Source organism: Pelobates fuscus, chromosome 2, assembly GCF_036172605.1.
Source record: "Pelobates fuscus isolate aPelFus1 chromosome 2, aPelFus1.pri, whole genome shotgun sequence".
NCBI lineage: Eukaryota > Metazoa > Chordata > Amphibia > Anura > Pelobatidae > Pelobates > Pelobates fuscus.
Genome location: NC_086318.1, coordinates 264111080 through 264128649, shown reverse-complemented (window position 1 = coordinate 264128649; position 17570 = coordinate 264111080). Strand labels below are relative to the sequence as shown.

The following is a 17570-nucleotide window of genomic DNA, read 5'->3' as shown; positions in this document are numbered from 1 at the left end:
GTGGGTTTTTGAGGGTGGGTAGTAAGGTGTTAGGCAGGTAGGAATTTAGTAATTTCCCCTTTTTTTTTTTTTTTTATTAATTATTGAGTAGTCCCCTCCCCCCCCCCCAGAATGGCATGTCGCTACTCGGCCGAGGAGGCGTGGTGGTGCCCCACCACCACCACCAAGAGGACGCTCAGCAACCCCAATGCCAGATGGAGACTGGGTGCCCCCAAACCTGGCGACCCCTGGCATCACGGTTATAGTGGATGCTTGGGAGCCCCTCAAATATTTTGATTTGTTTATGTCAGAGGACGTATTTCAGTTATTGGTTGAGCAAACCAATTTATTTGCCAACCAATATCTGACTGCGAATCCGGGGTCACATTACAATCGGCGTAATATGTGGCACCCCACGGATCTCGCAGAAATGCGCAAATTTTGGGCCCTAACTCTAGTTATGGGCATTGTCAAAAAGCGAGTATCAGGTCCTACTGGTACAAGCACCCCATCCTGGCGACCCCTCTTTTCCCTGGGGTTATGAAGAGGATCGCTATGAGCAGCTGCTGCGTTTCCTCCACTTTAACGACAACACACTGTGCCCCCCAAGAAACGACCCATTGTTTGACAGGCTGTACAAAATTCGGCCCCTAATTGAACTCCTGTCAGACAAATTCTCCCAAAATTATGTCCCTGAAGAAAATATTTGTATAGATGAGTCCTTAATGAAATTTAAGGGCAGATTACTTTTTAAACAGTATATCCCTTCTAAACGGTCACGATACGGTGTAAAATTTTATAAATAGTGTGAATCAAAATCTGGATATACATGGGCGTTTCGTATTTATCAGGGGAAGGATAGCCATCTTGACCCACCAGGATACCCTGATTCTGTGGGTACATGTGGCAAGATAGTATGGGACCTAATCCTTCCCTTGTTAAATAAGGGATACAGGCTATGGGTCGACAACTATTACACAAGCATAGAGTTATTTAAAACTCTATTTTGCTTTGAGACCGTAGCCTGTGGCACAGTGCGTAAGAATCGTAGAGGTTTCCCCCAAACCCTGGCAAGAGGTAGACGCAGTAGAGGCTCCCTTTCAGCGCTCCGCCAGGATGAGTTGCTTGCCCTTCGCTTCACCGATAGGAAAGATGTGTACATGTTGTCTACAATGCACGACGAAACTTCAGTGCCAGTGTCTGTGAGAGGTGGAACTGAGCAGCTGGAGAAGCCGAAGTGCATTGTGGATTACAGCAAGTTTATGGGGGGAGTAGACTTGGCTGATCAGTGCATACAGCCCTATCTGGTGAACCGGAAGAATAGGACCTGGTACAAGAAAATTGCAGTCTACATAACCCAGATTGCAATTTTCAATGCCTATGTGCTTTATAAAAAGGAAGCCATAGGTAGACCATGCCCATTTCTAGAGTTTATGGTCCAAATTTTGTCCCAAATTATATTTGCCCAGACCCCAAATCCTAACCCTCCTTTGGAATCAGAAGATGTCCAACGACTTACCAGCAAACATTTCCCTTCCCGAATCCCCCCCCGACATCCTGTAAAAGGTCACCCCAACGAAGATGCCGTGTTTGCTGGAAAAGAGGAGTCCGAAAGGACTCCAGTTATTATTGCCCCTCCTGTCCATCCCTACCCGCCCTCTGTATAACAGACTGTTTCAAAGTCTACCATACAGAGCTGAACTACTAAATCACTCTGTATGGTACTTTGGCAGTTTGTTTGCTTGATTTCCCTGGATTCCCTGACCTCGGCTTGTCCTGACTATGCTTCGTTAGCTGCCTGTACCGACCCATTGGCTTGTTTTACCGACTACTCTGATTTCTGGATTCCCCTGACCTTGGCCTGTCCCTGTTTGGTGTAGCCACTTTAGACTGGCTAGCATAAACAACTCAAAATACTACATTTGTAGTACTTGAAATGTGCCTTCTCAAAAAAAAAAGCAAAAAACTAATCACAGGGTTAATGCTACAGTATCTGAGTCAAAGATCTATCTGCCTCTCTCTGCCTTCAGATCAAAGTGTATGTGGGGGTACTGTACTATTCCTGTGATATACTAAAAACCTGGAAACATTGTACATGTAGGTATCGTTATATTCAGAAGACGGTGTTAAATCAAAATACTGAGGTTTAAGTGCACTAACTAATACCAGGATTATGACATTTCTAGTGAAAATGCAATTTATGTGATTAAAAAGACAAAAATAAAAGTAGAAATTGCTACATGGGCCCAACATTTCTGTTAAAATTGCTAGACCAAACATCTGAAGGTCTGCCATTTGTTGTACTCTGGGTTGCCTACTTTTGAAAATGGTATGCCATAACGGTGGAAATGCTATTACCCAGGCTGCCATGCTCTCTAAAAGCCACATAGGCCCAGCAAATCACTTTGTCAAACTTACAAGCTAAAAGGGCATCTAATATATTTCGCCCTGTACTTTTCCGGAAGAATCTGAAATAATGATACGTGGGGGTACCGTTATATTCAGAAGACAGTGTTAAATCAAAATACTGAGGTTTTAGTGCACTAACTAATACCAGGATTATGACATTTCTAGTGAAAATGCAATTTATGTGATTAAAAAGACAAAAATAAAAGTAGAAATTGCTACATGGGCCCATCATTTCTTTTTTTTTTTTTTTTGTAAATCTCTTTTTATTGAGAGGTAGAATTGTAGATATCAGAGTGTGAGGCTCGCAGGCCTCTAAAACAACTTTCGTAGAGTATGAAAAAACATTGATGGATGCGCAGATCCAGTCGATTAGCATATGGTACATAAATCAACAAGATAAACAGGAAGTACTTCAATAGGAGACATTCGTAGTGTATGGAACATAAGATCAACGGCTAGCATACCTATTCAGGGGTAGGGTTCGTAAGTCCGGTTACGTCCCCATGAGGAGGCATAGGACGCAGTTACCTTCTAAATTAGGGATCATACGGTAGTGCCCTGTTACGTACTAACTCTATTTCGTGTGGGTCAGCGGGTTGCCGCTTTGTGTGTTTATATGGGTGCTATCACCACTAGAATTATTTACGACAGAGCTCGAGCGTTGCTTAGGTCTTAATACATTGTCCCCAAGGTGTGCCATCTCTAGATCGGTCGCTATATGTGAGATCATCTCAAACGGTCTAAGGTGGACCCCTTACATTGTGTGTGAACGCCTTGGGGGGGGGGGTACGTTTATCTAGAGTATGTTGAATTGTGAGTGTTCCATTCGACTTCCCAGGTGCCCGGGTTCCCGGTCCTGGGACGCCTCAGGTACTGTGGTATCTGGTGGGTGTCCCTGTCTTTTCATCATGCCCCTTTCTCCTCCATTGGTGTGGTCGTGTGTGTCTTCCTTATATATTGTGTGACATGTAATGATCCTGCTTAGTTTTTATAAATCCGTAACCCGTTTCCCCGAGTTTCGGTGATCCAGCCAGAGAGGGTAAGGAGGGGGTCAAGAGTATTGAAGGGTAGTAAGGGCGTAAGGGTTAAGAGGAAGATTAAGTGGGGTGTGCGTCCCCTACATTCCCCGTCCCGGCAACAGTGGTATCCCCCTCCCGCCGGTAGCGGGCGATGTACAGGAGCCATGGTGTCCACATTTCAGTGTGTCTGGTTCCTCTACCCAATAGAAAGGCATGTGTTTATTCCGCTCTCTGAATATCCTCCACCCTGCGGATCCATTCCTTTCTAGTGGGTATGTCACGTTTTTTCCAGAGAGCTGGTATATTAGCTTTAGCCGCGTTGAGCAGGTGTCGCAGTATAGATTTCTTATAGGACGGTATGGGTTGTGACGAGATGTGCAATAGTGCCAGTTCCGCATTCCATTCCGGTATATCTCCCAAGATATGTGTCACCGTATCTCTGATCATTCTCCAGTACGGGACGATGTCTTTACATTCCCACCAAATGTGCAACACCGTGCCGCGTTCCTCTAGGCACCTCCAGCACACCGGGGGGATCGACGGGAAGATGCGGTGCAGTAAGGAAGGTGTTCTGTACCATAGGGAGAGCAGTTTATAGTTCATCTCCTGGTATGAGGAGCACATGGAACTCTTGTGGTGCCACACCATTGCTTTATCCCATTGCTGGTTCGTCAGTGGTCTACCCAGTTGGTCTTCCCATTGACGCTTAAACGTGGTGGCTGTAGGTATATTCCCTATCATCAGGTGTTGATAGATTGCTGATATAGCATGTTCAATTGGCGCACCTTGATCGCAGAGATTTTCAAACCACGTGAGGTCTCTATGTAAGCGATCTTTAAGCGTTAAGGTGTCGTAGAAATGCTTTAGTTGTAAGTATCTGAGCAGGAGGAGAGGGGTCCGTGGCCTCCCTCCCAGGAATGACGTGAAATCTTGCAGGTTCCCATTCGTCAGAACTCTACGTATGGGTATATATGTACCGGTACTTGGGATCGGCCATGCTTCGGCGGGGAGTCCTCCCCCAATGGTCTCGTTATGGGTGATCGGCGTCAGTGGGCTAGGTGTGGGCGAGATGTGGGTCTGAGGCCTGATTGTCTTCCAGTTCTGTAGGGTCTGTAGGACCGGCCCCTCTTCATTGTCATGGTGTGATCGCCCCCCAGGCGTGCCCTATACCAGTGTCTCCAGTGTTGGTCCGATGAGGTCTCTGTCGAGTTTCACCCATTGCTTGAGCGATGAGTCCAAGTGCCAATCCAGAATGCGCTGCATGACCGTGGCTTGGTGATATCTCTTAAAGTCCGGCAGTGCCAGTCCTCCATAGTTCTTTGGTCGGCAGAGGACATCGTGTCGGATCCTGGCCCGTTCTCCTCGCCAAACAAATCTAGTTATCGCTGTTTTCAAGATGGAGAAAAAGGTCGCTGGTATGGCGATCGGTATGGTCTGCATGAGATACAGAATCCGTGGGAGTATGTTCATCTTGATCACTGCGATTCTGCCATGCCAAGTCACGTGCGGGTAGGACCATCTGGATAAGTCAGCAAGGATAGTTTTTAGCAGGGGTGTGAAGTTGTGTCGTAGTAGGTCCCTCGGGTTCGTGGTTACCCATACGCCCAGATATTTCATCTTGCCGTGGCACCAATGGAACGCGAATTGCGATTCTAGAGACAGGAATTCCTCTGTGGGTAGATTGATATTCAGAACCTCGCACTTAGAGATGTTCAGTTTAAATCCGGATAGTCGTCCAAATTTCTCGAATTCCGAGCGGAGGCATGGCAAAGTGGTCCTGGGGTTGCGAACAAAGAAGAGGTCATCCGCATAGGCTGCAACTTTATGATGGTCCCCCTGGCTTTCGAATCCCTGAATGTCTGGATTCTGCCGAATTGCCTGTAGCAATGGTTCTACGGTCATTGCGAACAGCAACGGCGAGAGGGGGCAGCCCTGTCGTGTTCCGTTGCTGATCGCAAAGTCGGAGGTTGTGGCCCCGTTAACCCTCACGTAAGCACGTGGTCTAGTAGTACAGAGCGGTTATCCACCTGAGGAGTCTCTGGCCGCATCCCATGTGTCCCAGTGTTGTTAGCATATATGCCCAGTTGACTCGGTCAAATGCCTTCTCCGCATCGGTGGAAAGCAACAATAACTGTGTTCCCATTTTCTTCGCATGGTGTTGAATGGAGAAGAGCCGCAAGGTACTGTCTCTGGCCTCTTGACCTGGGATGAATCCCGTCTGGTCTTCGTGGATTAGGTCGGGGAGGAGTCGGTTAAGTCTGGTCGCGAGAATTTTCGTGAACAATTTGGTATCAACATTCAATAGTGAGATTGGCCTGTAACTTCCGCAATGCAGTGGGTCCTTCCCTGGTTTAAGTAGAACCGTGATGGTGGCAGCCAGAGACTCCGGTCCCAGGGGTCCACCCTCCCCCACAGCGTTGACTGCTTTAGTCAGCCACGGTAGTGATGTACCTGAGAATTTTTTATAGTAGCCCGGTAAAGCCGTCTGGGCCCGGTGCCTTGCCAGTTTTTGTTACTTTAAGGGCCGCCGCTAGGTCCTCTACACTGATAGGGGTGTCCAAGAGTGAGGCTGAGTCCCGATCTATCCGATGGGTGATTGTGTCGGACAAGTATGTCTGGGTCATCGTGTTGTCGCCCGTGGTGCTAGTGTCTCCCGCCCGTGTATGAATGTTATAGAGTTTCTCATAGAAACTTATAAACTCCTCTGCGATCTTCTGTGGGAAGGGGGTCACTTCCCCCGAGGCCATGCAAATTTTACGTATTTGTCTGCGGGGTGCAGGACCCCTCAATAGTCTCGCCAGGTATTTACCTCCCTTGTTAGCATGTGTGTAGTAAAAGCCTCTCGTACGTTGAACGGCACGGAGATGCCGCTTCGTGAGGAGGTCCCTGAGTCGTCTTCTTTGTTCCATTAGTTCCCCGTAAACTTCATTCAGTTGGGAACGTTTGTGTTGCAGTTCAAGGGTTGAGATCGAATGGTATAGAGTGGCCATCTCATGCATGAGCATCTTCCGTTTTTGTGAGGCAATGCGTATGAGCGTGCCTCGAATAACACATTTGTGGGCTTCCCAGATGGAGATTGGGGATGTTTCTGGGGAATCATTGTCTCTGAAGTAATGCTCCAGCGCCTGGGTGACTTGTTCTTTGGTATCCGGATCCAGTAGCAGAGCTTCGTTAAGCCTCTAGGTCCAAACCGCGGGCCTGAACAGTGGGGACTTCAGCTCCATCTCGACCGAACCGTGGTCCGACCACGTGGCCGGAGTGATCCCGGCTTTGAGTAGGTAGGAGAGGCCCTCCTGCGTTATGGAGAGGTAATCGATGCGAGAGTAGCGATTATGGAGGGCAGAGTAATAAGTGAAGTCCTTTACAGTGGGATTAAGTGTTCTCCAGCAGTCCACCAGTCTCAAGGATTCGATCATCTGCCGGATGGATCTGATGCTACACTGTGGAAGGCAACTATGGCCCGTGGACGAATCCAGAGTGGGGTCGAGTGGGGCGTTGAAGTCACCCCCTACCAATAGTACCCCTTCCGTGAAGTCTTCCAGTTGATGTAGAGCGTTTCGGAGGAAGGGTGTTTGCCGGCGGTTGGGCACGTAAATAGATGCTATGGTATATAATCTGTCTGCGATGGTGCCTTTGAGGAACAAGTATCTTCCTTGCGAGTCCTGCACATGATCTATTTCTCTGAATTCCAGGTCAGCCGCTAGTAGGATGGCCACTCCAGCCTTACGGGCCGTTGGATGATTGCAGAAATAGTTGTTGGGGTAATGTCGATTGTGTAGCGTGGGAGATTTCCCTTCCTGGAAATGCGTCTCCTGTAGCAAAGCTACGGCAACATGTTTATTCTTGAGTTCTCTTAGCAAGTGTGTCCTACGTTCAGGAATGTTAAGACCTCTGCAATTTTGCGTGATGATTTTCAGGGGCGTCTTCTGGTATGCCATGTCGTGTGCGTGTGTGGTATGAAGTTTCAAATTCAGGGGAGTCTGGAGTGCTCTCCGCGCTCCTGTGGTTTCGGGAGGGGGTCCCGTATCTACGGTACCTGATGGTACCGGGTGGGGAGAGGGGGATGGTGAGGGGGGAGGAGAAAGAGAAAAAGAGAGAGAGGGGAATGAGAGAAGAGGGTGAATGGCAGTGAATCCGGCTCGGAGAACCGGGGTCCGGTATCCCTAGAAGTGTGATTAGCTAACCGGAATGGCGTTCAAGGAGGAAGTGTATGTGTGTCCTATAAGGTTCCGGGGATATCACGGACCCAGTTTCCCTCAACGTAGGGAAAAGTAGTCTTGTGCAGTGGCCAGCACCAGCAGGGGCTCGATCCGATGCCAGCTCAGAAGTCGAGGGATCCCGTGGTCTGGTCACTCAACTTACAGCACGAGTGGTAGTAGTTGGGTAGCGCGGCTCGAGCTCCGCCCAAATAAAGAGCTAGGAGAGGAGTGGAATTGCTCGCTCCTCCCCACCCCTCAACACTATAACAGACTCGATGAGGTCAGTTGATGGACATAGAGCGCATACAATTTAAGGTTTAGGTTGCATTAACTATGGTACTTGAAAAATTAAAAAAAATAAGTAAACGATTAGAGAAAAACCAAAACAGTTACAAATACCTCAATATAGCATATTTGTTCCAGAGAACCCCAATACCCGTTAGTTTCCCCCCCAGCATGTGCACAACCTCCCGGATCCAGCAATCTCCATCCCTTATATAACCTGTCCCAAGGTGAAGTCGGGTGGCGTGGTCAACCCCTCTCCCCTTAGTCTCAGTGGTGTCTAAGTCCCCTGGGCATTGGTCTCTGAGGCCAAGGTTTATCCAGTCTCTATTACCTGGGGTCCGGTTGTCGTCCGTCTGTACCGTCGGGCGTGTATTTGTCCAGCCTTGGTACCCCTTCCGTCCCTCGTTGGAGGGGTGGGCTAATGTGAGGTCATGGGTATGTATGTCACGGTGGGGCGGGCAGAGGAGTAGTGAATAGGGACAACACCGGGCAAGAGGGTAGCCATAGGATGATGCGTCTTGTGCTTGTCACATTTCGTGAGTAGGCGTATGTGCACTAGTGATGGCTGTCGATGAGGTCAGGGATGGCTAAAGTTGCAATTTTAGCGTCTTGAGGTAATAGATCTGTAACTGTCGGTCAATGATGCGAAGTAGGAGGCCTGCCGTTAGTGGGGATCGCTGTCCCATGAAAGAGCATGGGACTCAAGGCGTGTAAGGTCATCAGGTCTGGAGTCCTATTCAGCGTGAGGTCGTTAATCATAGTGTGCGGTTGGGATGTGCGTGGCGGTGGAACCCAGACCTAAGGATCTTTGGAGACATGGCTGCCTTCTCCTCCCCCCCTCCTCCCTCCCCCACCCTCTGTGGTATGATATCCAAGAAACCTACCACAACAGACCAGTGTAATTGAGAGTGCACGGTAGTAACAGGTATAAAGAGTCCAGATAGTGGGGGTGAAGCCAGGTGTCTCTGGGGAAATACAGAGGGACCAAGGGTGCTGATGAACTCTCCTCACGTTGATGCCCTGGTACCCCCTCCCAAGGGGGCTTCCTCCCACCCCTTGCAGCAGTGAAGGCCCGGGGTGCGGGCAAATAGAATATATGATATGGCAGTTCCACTGGTATGCGGCCCTCCCCAGGTAGCAACGGGACCCATTTCCCCCCCACCCAAGTCCCCTTTAAGCTGTCCTGGAGAGTCTAGTGGTGCATAGGATGGTCAGTGCGTCCCTGCCAATCAGAGAGAAGGGGTGAAGACAGCTGCCTCTGGGGGAATCCAGATGGACCGAGGGTACTGATGGGCCCTCTTCCTGCTGATTCCCTGGTGCCCCCGCCCAAAGTGGGTTGTCGCCCACCCCTTGTGGTATTCAGGGCCGGGGTACGGATAGGAGGAAGTGCAAGTTGGGACAGTTCCATAGCTGCGCGGCCCCCCCCAGGCAACTGTGGGACCCGTGTTCCCCCCTCCCAAGTCCCCCTTAAGCTGTCCCAAAGTACCTGTTGGTGCGTAGGGTGGTCAGAGCGTCCATCACGGGGGGTAGGGGGATACAGCGTACTCAGGCAGGCGACCAGCCGCGGGGATCAGGGACCAACAGTCGAGTCGCTTGGAGCCGGGGTGATGACATCGGCACGGAGCTTAGGGTGGAGGTCGTTGTTGCGCTTGAGTCTTGTAATTATTCTTCTGGGGATGCTAGGTCATCGCGGCGCCCAGGGTGTCGTGTTGAAGGTGGGTCCAGAAGTGGTCGCCTGGGCCCTCTTTGCGGTCTCGGTGGTGGACCCAGGGTTCCCAGGATCCAGTTGGTGACTGTCGGTGAGGGGAGTCCCAGGTCCCCCATGAACCATGGTACCTCCTCTGGCCATCTCAAGGTGAACCAGGTGTTGTGTCGCCGAGCCACTAGGGCGAAAGGGAATCCCCATTTATAGGATATGTTGTTTTCCCTCAGCAAGGCTGTCACGGGGCGAAGTGCGCGGCGGGCCTCCAATGTGATGGGAGACAGGTCGTTGTATAGTGAGACCTGGGCCCCCTTGAAGGGCCATGTAGGGCGTTCACGTGCTTTGGCCATAATAGCATTCTTCACTGGGAAGGAGTGCAAGCAGCAGATGAGGTCCCGCGGCCCGTCTTCCAGCGCTCGGGGCCTCAGGGCCCTGTGAGCCCTTTCAAGCTCAATTTGACGTGGCTGAGGGGCTTGTAAGAGGGATTGAAAAAGCTCTTTGAGTACCTCTTCTGCGTTTTCCGTTCCTTCAGCTTCAGGGATCTTCCAGGTGGCGGCGGATGGAGAGCAGCATTTCGCCCTGGCGTGACACAGCCGTGTCTGTAGACGCCACACGGGCGGCGAGGGCCTCAGTCGCCTCCGCAGTCGCGGTGATGCGGCCTGCATGTGTCTCCTGGATGGAGGCTGTCAGGGTCTGGAGGTCGGATCTCGTGACCATGTGGGTGGTCAGGTCTTGCAGCTTGCGGTCTATCCTCTCCAGGGCCGTTTTCTCCGGCCCCGGCGTGAGTGGCAGCGCCATCTTAGGGTCGGCCGGGTCACCGCTCGATCCGGGCTGGGGTTGCAGGAACCCGTCCAGCGGCCCTGCTGGGGGTTCTTTGGGGTCTGGGGTTGCTCCGGGCGTTTAGTGCACCCCATGGAGCAGAGTGCAGAACTTTATGGAGGCTTATTGGGGTGTTGCGGAGCGGAACTCTCCGTTCAAGCGCCATGTTGGTCGGAGCCGGAACCGGAACCTCGGGCCCATCATTTCTGTTAAAATTGCTAGACCAAACATCTGAAGGTCTGCTATTTGTTGTACTCTGGGTTGCCTACTTTTGAAAATGGTATGCCATAATAGTGGAAATGTTACTCATACCAGGAATAAGAAATGTCCTGTGAAAAGTGAGTTCATGTGTGGGAAAAAAGCACAAATAAAACTATTACCGCTATGTGGGGGCCTTCATTTCTGATAAAGTGGTTAGATCAAACATCTTAAAATGCACCATTTGAAATACTCTGGGTTGCCTACTTTTGAAAATGGTATGCCATAATAGTGGAAATGTTATTACCCAGGCTGCCATGCTCTCTCAAAGGCAAGATAGGCCCAGAAAATCGCTTTGCCAATTTTCAATGTGTAAAACCAAAAATGGACAAGCGTATATTTGACCCTGTAACTTTCCAAAACCCCATAAAACCTATACATGGGGGGTACCATAGCGCTCGTGAGAGATCACTGAACAGAACTAGGAGTGTTTCAGGGAAGTAAACTATATACTGACAATAATATTCTCAGTAAAAGTACAGTTTTTATGTGAAAAACGCAAAAAACACTAACTTTGGCTAGCATTTGTGCCCAAATGGCTACTACAAAAGACTGGCCATACCCAATTTTGAATACCTTAGGATGTCTACTTTTTCAAATGGTATGCCATTAAGGGGTCATTTTCATTTCTTGGCTTCCATACGGTCTCAAAGGCAGCCTAGACACAGCAAACCAATATGACAAATTTCATTGTGAAAAAGCATATATGGATAAGCCGTAAATGACCCTTTAACTTTGAAAAACCCCATAAAACCTATACATGGGGGGTACCGTGGCGCTTGTGAGACATCACTGAATAGAACTAGGAGTGTTGCAGGGCAGTTAACTATACACTGACAATAATATTATCAGTAAAAGTACAGTTTTTATTTGAAAAATGGAAAAAAATAAAAACGAACACTAACTTTGTCTAGCGTTTTTGCCCAAGTGGCTACTACAAAAGACTGGGCATACCCCATTTTGAATACCCTGGGATGTCTACTTTTTCAAATGGTATGCCATGATGGGGTAACTTACATTTCCTGGCTGCCATACGGTCTCAAAGGCAACCTAGGCCCAGCAAACCAATCTGTGAAATTTCTATGTAAAAAATAAATAAATAGACAAGACGTATATTTGACCCTGTAGCTTTCCAAAACACCATAAAACCTATACATGGGGGTTACTGGTTACTGTTTTACAAACAGTATTGTGACATTAACAGTTAAATTGACATGCAGAAATTGAAAAATATCAAAATTTCTTAATTTGTCTAACTTTTTTAGATTTTATTCATATAAAATGGAGTTCTATATATGAATGTTTGATATGGAATGAAAGCCCTGTTTCCCCTGAACAAACCGATATATAATAAGTGTGGGTGCACTTAGTATGAAAGAGGTAAATTATAGTTGAACAGACATAGAGCCAAATTCTGTGGTTTGTTTACGTTTTGTTTTGATCACAACTTGTACATTTGGCTCCGTCCTTAAGGGGTTAATGCACTGGTAGATTATGCTTCATATCGTATAGATAAATGTAAATATCAAACTTTGGATTCCTTTTCAGACGAAAACGGTTTCTCCCGAATTATGGATGTTCGTCCATTTTGTCTGAAAGCAAAATGAATAAATTGACATTGGAATGGAACAAAGACAAAATTGCTTGTTGGATAAAATGTTGTCTGTGCAATTCATTTATTAATTTTAGTTTGTTACCAGGAGGAAACTACTGGCTTGCGGCTTCCTCTTGACAATATATAAAAATAGAAGCGGCGGGGAGCTTTACTCTCCGCCTCTTCCTAAATCCACCCCACCCTCCATGCCACCTCTTATGGGAATAAATATGAACCCCATATTTGTAAAAGGAAGGGTAAATCCTCCTTCCTGACCTGGCACGCTGTGCCATGTATGGGCATGTCAACCAAGTCACTAGCTGCTCGCTGTCATATGAAAAAACTAGTGACTGGGCAGTAATAGCTAATTGTATTAAGGGGGGCCTTGCACAGGTCCCCCATGTCACCATAGTGGAGCACCTAATAAAATAATTAACTGGGGGTGACATAGCGGCCCATTAAAATAAACAGGGGCCTCCCATAGCTGACCCTTATTTACTATTACTAAATATCTTTTACTTGGTATAAGTATAGTTGTCTTTAACTTTTTAGTAGATATCTCCTTAAGGATATCAAAAGGGAGTTATCTATTAAGCAGCTCCCTAACTTGGTATAGTTAACTATAGCAATCCCACAAGGCTACCAAGTTAGGGAGTTATCTACTAAATGGCTGCAAGATGCAGCCGCGTCCTGATATCGTGCATATTTGTCTGAATGAAATTCCAAAATGAAAATAATTGCCAAATTAGTCTGAAAATGATTTAAAAGAAAAAAAAAACATGTTTATTTCATGCAGTTTATCTGCCCTTCAGAACCTGTGTTTAAACAGGTTTGCAAATGCATATAAGCACTCACAGATTGCATTTATTTTTCATTTACCTTCCCTTTTAAACAGGTAGTGAAGAACCAGCAAATACTGGGTGATATTGTCAGGTGGCCACTTTGGTGAATAGGTGGATGACTTGATCTTGAGGATTTGTTCCTTTTTATATACGTATTGTTATTTTTGCAAACAAAATGTTCAACATATTAGAAAACTATAGTCCTCACATGCTGTGTGTAGAGGGGAAACGTTAAAATATCCCCCCTTAACTAATGTTTCTAAATTCAGCCATTCAGACTTTTATGAGGAATTTATATCATAGAGGCCATCTGTCATCTTGTCTGTGCAGTGTTTTTGATTTTTTTTATCTAAACTATAAACTATATATTGTGTACATAAACATAACTATTGATTTAAAACTCTTCTAGCAATGCATCCTGTGGGAATTAGTCTGCCAGAGTCCACCTTGTTCTAAGCAAATACCCTCTTCATGCTACCAAACTCTCCAGTAACCCCCCACATATTTTACCAAACTATCATATATGGTTACTTACGTGCCTGAATTTGAAATAAAATTCATATTTGAGCAAGTACATTTTGTCTGTTAAAACGGCACTGTCACTGTCTGGGGACTTGGGCTGGTGGCCAGCGGGACAGGTAAAAGTAAATTTCTGGAGAGCAAAAAAACAAGGTGCAAGAGTATACTGGAACGGTCAGAAGCTAATATAGCCTGCCCTTCGGTGGGTGCCGCTTAGATCTCAAGCTGGTTTTAGCTCATCTTGTGCCATTACAGAGAGAACATCTCTGAAACATATTAGACTGGTCCCGCCCATACATGGAGTCCAGATCCGAAATGCCAGCAAGTTCCCTCTGCACGAGAGATACAGCAACTCCAGACGATTGTTTCAGCCTTGTTAGGCATCATCAGTGAGGTATAGCTGGCATTACGGATCTGGACTGCCTGTATGGGTGGGACCAGTCTGATATGCTTTAGATATGTTCTCTCTGTAATGGCACAGGTTGAGCTAAAACCAGCTTGATATCTGAGCGGGGACTCACCGAAGGGCAGGCTAATTGAGCTGTTGTCTGTTCTCACCTCTCTTGCTACTTATTTTCTCTATAAAAGTGAATTTAACTTACCTGAACCTGTCCACTCAGGCACCGCCATCATCTTCTGGGGGTCCTCTTCTGAAATAACTGCTGTACTCGCACACACCCTTCTAGATGGCAGTAGCTCTGTGCAGTGTCTAGAAGGGTCAGGCATTGGAAAAATTCTTAGACAAAGTAGTCCCTACTTTGTCTCAGGATCTTTAGACTGAGTAAGTAACAGTATTTAATAAAGATTTTATTAAATACTCCTAATGGATTGGGGGGCGGGGGGGGGGGATGGGGGAGTTGACAGGAATCAAAATGTATATTCCATTAGGGAAAAGGCTGGTACTCAATCACTGACATACATTCTAGGAATTATAATTGTGTAATAATAATGTTTATGATGTTAAAATTGGGTAATGTGATGAACGTAACTTCGCCACTGGTTTTTGAGGGGCCTGTTTGCCAGCCTCCTACCCTGACTATGGCCCCTGCAATAAAATACTTTAAACAGGCTCTGTTCGTGCAATTGGGACTATATGGTTTGTTTACCCAACAGCCGCACGAGCTGGAGACCACCCTGGAGCTTATTAAGCTTAATTGATACATTGTTGCAATTTCCACCGCAGTGGTCTTGGTGTTCGTCTAGGTGGCTGCAATTCCTATAGACGCCCACGAGGTGTCGGCCATCTTGTTCGCATGGACCATAACCACGAATAGACGTCAGAGAGACTTAGCCGCGAATGCCCTGGATCTATTTTCGGCATGAAAACTTTGCAGTTCCCGGTTGATCCTCCAGTGGCCCTTAACCGTGATTTTATGGAACTATTTTCGGCTATGGGAAAACTATGACTTCCATAAAATTTGTGAACTCCTGAACTGATCTAGGTGATTTTAGGATATGTTGGTCACCCAGATCAGGGCTATCAGGATATGTAACATTTATGTATTTTTAGGGCACTTTTGGGGTGTTTTTACAAAGTGTGTGTTTTTTCTGGAGATAATTGAATTTGAATTAGTACAGTTACTGATCCAATTATCTCCCAAGCAGAGGGGAGGGATTGTGTGCTGTGGATGGGAGTGTCGTGCATTTAATAACTGTTCTTATTGGTCTGTGTCTGCGTCCCCAACAAGGTCCATGTGGGCGTACCCCTTGCATGGGGATTGTCATAAAAGGCCAAGTGTGACTCCCATTAAAGAGAGATTTGTTTACCCCTTCATGAAGTCTTGGCTCATGTTTGGGGGATTGGAGAGCTACAATTGCTATATCACAATACTCCCCTGAGTATAATCACTAGCTCTTCTAAGAGCTGTTCCTGCTACGCGCTCTGGACTAGGAGTGGTCTACCCACTGGAAGCTGAAACCCAGTCTTGGGTCCAGGGTGGGTGGAGGACACAGAGACCCCAACCAAGCTGCGGCGGTTCGTGGGGCTTATGGTGCTCGCAAGTACTAGGAAGCAGCGATTGACGGAGGTATCTGGTCAGGGTGCCAGGCGGTCCGCCACAGGTAACTTCTAGATCAATCCCTAATATTGAACTGTTTTATGTTTTGTCTTCTAGGTCCTATTCCATAATACTAATATTTTTTTTTTTTTTTTTTGGTCTTTCTGTTTAATTTTAATGATTTCTCCACAGGTTGTCAAGCTCTTGAGCAATAAGAGGTCTCAAGCGGTTGGAATATTAATGTCTAGCCTCCATTTAGATATGAAAGATATTCAACATGGTAAGCACTCATTTTAATTTACTTATTTATTTTTTACACTCTTTCATAGACAATGATAATTTAGGCACTTTTTGGTTATTTAAAAGCATTACTTATTATTTTGTAGTGGTCAACATTAACCGAAAAAAAATTGGACATTGTTAAAAAGTCTAAAATGACATCTGAAGGAAAGTAAGGTTGTGTTTAGTATGAACACAGTTGTTTTAGATTTTTCTACTGCTTTTGCTAATTTAAAGAAAGTACTCTCCCTGCACCATAACAAATACATCAACATAAAGAAGGCTATTATGGCACTAGAAAAAAGTGCAGAGGAGTGCTATAATAACATTTTACAATTAAGAGGAATGAAAGATTTTTGTTATGAATAAAGCCTGACAATTCTAAATCTGTTTAGTTTACCCTGATACAAATATTTTCAGGGTCAATGCAAACCATTGTCTGAAAATCTCCTCTATGAAAACAGACAAAATGTCCTTTCTTCCAGTCTAAACATGTGAACTTGTGTGCTATATATATAAGAACAATATAGATGTGGAATTATCTGTCTGAAGAGTTGGTCTTATCACAGTCTGCATGGATTTTTCAATGACAACTAGATGAATTCTACCAAAGCATAATACTTAGGAATAGGGATCGACCGATTATCGGTTTTACCGATATAATCGGCCGATATTCGGTATTTTCGGCAATATCGGTATCGGCCAATTCAGATACCGATATTGCCGATAATACCTCCTAGGACCGCCAGGCTCATTACAAGCCCGGTGGTCCTGGGGGGGCGGGCAGCAAGCATTTACTCACCTCCCAGCAGCTCCTCCAGCTCCCCAGTGTAAGTCTCGCGAGACCCGCGGCCTGCAGAGCGTTGCCATGGGTTACCATGGCAACGCTGGCCGCAAGACTTACACTGGGGAGCTGGAGGAGCTACTGGGAGGTGAGTAAATGCTTGCTGCCCGCCCTCCCCTCCCCCCCACAGCTCAGCCAATGCCACTGGACCACAAGGGACTGCTATATCCCCCCTCCAAGGCCAAGTATGAAACAGGGAGGGGGGACAGCAAAAATAAATAATAGTTAAATAAAAAAATAATTTAATATAAAAATAAAAAAAAGAATTTAAAAAAATCCCCCTCACACACACACTCCATTATATATACATACACCACACAAACACACTGTGTATATAATGCAGTGTTTGTATAGTGTGTTTTATATAATGCACACTGCACAAACACACTGCATTATATACACACACTATACAAACACACTGCATTATATACACACACTATACAAACACACTGCATTATATACACACACTACACAAACACACTGTGTATATAATGCAGTGTGTTTGTGTAGTGTGTTTATATAATGCTGTGTGTGTTTGTGTAGTGTGTTTATATAATGCAGTTTGTGTAGTGTGTTTATATAATGCAGTTTGTGTAGTGTGTTGATATAATGCAGTGTGTGTAGTGTATATAATGCAGTGTGTTTGCATAGTGTGTGTGTATATAATGCAGTGTGTTTGCATAGTGTGTGTGTATATAATGCAGTGTGTTTGCATAGTGTGTGTGTATATAATGCAGTGTGTTTGCATAGTGTGTGTGTATATAATGCAGTGTGTTTGCATAGTGTGTGTGTATATAATGCAGTGTGTTTGCATAGTGTGTGTGT

The 17570-nt window shown here is 46.2% G+C and overlaps 1 protein-coding gene across 1 annotated transcript in view; it reads left to right on the top strand.

Annotated features, from left to right (window-relative positions):
* The window catches only part of FMN2 (formin 2), a 172773-nt gene that overhangs the window by 74292 nt on the left and 80911 nt on the right, over positions 1 to 17570 (top strand). Inside the window, exon 6 of the mRNA XM_063443374.1 lies at positions 15815 to 15902. Within this exon, the coding sequence (XP_063299444.1) occupies positions 15815 to 15902 (88 nt within the window). The remainder of the gene's footprint in view (positions 1 to 15814; positions 15903 to 17570) is intronic.